This window comes from Erigeron canadensis, chromosome 7 (assembly GCF_010389155.1).
Source record: "Erigeron canadensis isolate Cc75 chromosome 7, C_canadensis_v1, whole genome shotgun sequence".
Classification (NCBI taxonomy): Eukaryota; Viridiplantae; Streptophyta; class Magnoliopsida; order Asterales; family Asteraceae; genus Erigeron; species Erigeron canadensis.
The window spans coordinates 37,855,878-37,858,487 of NC_057767.1; the positions used below are offsets into that span (position 1 = coordinate 37,855,878).

The window sequence follows — 2,610 nt, forward strand, 5'->3', positions numbered from 1 at the left end:
TTGGTTCTTTAGGACATTCTTTCAAACATTTATAGTCATGCACCAAGCAAGGAGTCCAAGCTTGAGTATTTACTGATTCATAAGATTCTGTTGATGAACCGAAGGTCACATGTTGGTATTTTCTCTATGGAAGATGGGTTAGTAGATCACCTGAAGCAACTTGAGTATAGTAGTCCAATGGCACTGGGACTTGGTAATGGATAAGATGATGTTTTGAAAAGATTTGAAAACTTCGGGAAGTTTAATTATGTCACAGAGATTTCTGATCACTGTTTTTCCATACAGATCGAGTTCTGCACTGAACCAGGTAAGTGTGTGTTGTGTTTCCGTTGGATTAATCCCTTAATAAAGTAGTAGTGTTGCCTTTCATGCACATATATGTGATATTTTTCAGCCATCCATAGAGTGGGTTGACATGATACATAAAGATTGGACGATTCTTGAGAAACATTTGCCTGGTAATGCCACTGTCAATTTCTTATGACCATTGTTTGATAAAGTTTAGGAGTATGAACTTACGTTTATTTGCTTGTTGCAGAGACTGTATTTGTAAGGGTTGATGAATCAAGGATGAATCTTTTAAGAGCTGTAATTATTGGACCACAAGGGACTCCTTACCGTGATGGTCTCTTTTTCTTCGATTTGGTCTTACCAGGCAACTATATCCTTCTAGCCCGCCGGTATGTCATCTTTTTTCTTCTATTATCTACTTGACCTTCTATATATGTTTGATTTGGTCTTACCAGGCAACAATTGAAGTAAAGTTTTTAGTTTGATTCGGGTATCTATATATACAGTTTAGTGAGGAGAAAATATGAAATTTACTCTATATATTATGTCTATGTCTGTTATATTCAATGAATGCTTGATTTAATTTGTATTTTATACTTTTGTTTCAGCTTGTACGTTATCTCTCTGGTGGTTTTTGTATCAGTCCGAATTTCTGCAAGTGTGGTCTAGTTGACATGAGATTATCCGAAACAATTGGCAGCCAGGAGAGAATTTGGGTCCCACACACCTCAAATATTCTTGAGCTTCTAGTTTTCATACAGAACCAGATTTTGATAGCAAATCCTATATACAACAACATTACCTATGCAGGCATGAGAGGTTGTGCTTATGGAAATGTATTTTCAGCATGTTACAATGAGAACACTATTATAAAATCACTCAAAACAATGGTGCATGTCATGAACAAACCACCAGAGGTAAGATTTTGACATAATTTATCTGTAGTTGTTTACTGTGTGCTTTATCTAATTAGTTGTTTTTGATGCATTCATGACTTCGTTGTCGGGCATTTTCGCAATCATGTTCGCAATGTAATGGTGACATGTAGCAAGAAGGCCCACTCAATTATGTTCAAATATGATCGGTCTTTATGCAAGAAGCTCCTTGTAGCTGCATTTAACAAAATTGGAGCAAAGTTACCCGAAGAATATTTTCCATGAAGCTGAAATCCCCCCTGCTTTACGTTTGTACGTTTCCAGTCTTATTTAGTTTGGTTCAAGTGGCAAAATTGGTGGGCGGCAGCTGGTCTTCTTAATACCATGTTTCGGATGGTGTTTTGGACTTTGGTCTTCATTTGGGCCAAGGGGTTCCTTTTTGCTACTGTTCAATACACTAAATCATGGTTTTTTTATGCTGCTATTGCATGCTGGTCATATTTGCTGGTTTTGCTTGTAAGTACAGATCCGAGGTGGATGTTGGTTTCTGCGTATGTTTTATGCCAGTATATAATCAAATTCTACATGTTTTGTTGCTGCTATTTACTATCATTCTTAATCATATGCATTTCAAATCTGTTTTACTGGTATTCAAGTTAAGTTCTGATGCAGATTGAAACTTCTTTTCTGTAGTTACTGAATGGCATATTTATATATTTGCAGTTATCATACTTGTTTACTCTATCCATTCAATAAGATCCATTAAAATGAGATTGTTTTCAACACAACCCATTCTTTATTTGTCATTCCAAATTCATAAAAGAAAAAATATATATATTTATCGACATCTTAATAAAACTAACTATTGAGTTGAGCATCACCCCTTCCCCCCAAAAAAAAAATTGTACAAAACCAGTCAATATACATCCCTAAATACCAAAATGATTTGTGTATGAATTGATGGCTGTGCATGATCATCAATCACATTCTATCTTTGTAGTAGTGGATTGGTTTCTACACATGGATCATGGATGTGTACCTTGCTGAGTGCTGCACAGTCGACTAACCTTCAGTATGACTTTCGAGTGTCAAGTTATGTAGACTCGGATATTGGCATCATATCACAACCTGATCCTAAAGTATCATACAACTCAAGTGTTGTGTATGGTGCTTTGATTCGGAAGGATCGACCATTTTGACCACATATCCTATCTTTCATAACTTACTAGTTTCTAACACAATAACTTATATGCATATTAATAATACCGAACAGGAATTATAGGTTCACCATACCCTTATGGGTCACGATGCTTAATGTCTCAACTTTGATTGCTTCTATGGGTCAAAGCTTGTGTCTAATATAAGCGTCCACTGGTTGTTTTGTTGTTTGCCAAAGCGCATTTCACGCTAGACGAAATAACGAAAGTAAAAAGCCAATAGCGAA

At 36.0% G+C, this 2,610-nt stretch overlaps 1 protein-coding gene across 1 annotated transcript; it reads left to right on the forward strand.

The window, feature by feature from the left end:
* The first annotated feature begins 247 nt into the window (after positions 1 to 247).
* On the forward strand, positions 248 to 1,203 carry LOC122609484 (putative ubiquitin-conjugating enzyme E2 39). The gene is made up of 4 exons (XM_043782529.1): positions 248 to 307; positions 395 to 458; positions 539 to 680; positions 900 to 1,203. The coding sequence occupies exons 1-4, from the start codon at positions 248 to 250 to the stop codon at positions 958 to 960; spliced, it is 327 nt and encodes a 108-aa protein (XP_043638464.1). The 3' UTR covers positions 961 to 1,203.
* Positions 1,204 to 2,610: the final 1,407 nt, after the last annotated feature.

Bases quoted from the DNA above. Each gene is read 5' to 3' on its own strand.
- LOC122609484 (XM_043782529.1), top strand. From the start codon at position 248: ATGTCACAGAGATTTCTGATCACTGTTTTTCCATACAGATCGAGTTCT. The intron at 308-394 runs GTAAGTGTGTGT...GATATTTTTCAG, and splicing joins CGAGTTCTGCACTGAACCAG to CCATCCATAGAGTGGGTTGA. The intron at 459-538 runs GTAATGCCACTG...TGCTTGTTGCAG, and splicing joins TCTTGAGAAACATTTGCCTG to AGACTGTATTTGTAAGGGTT.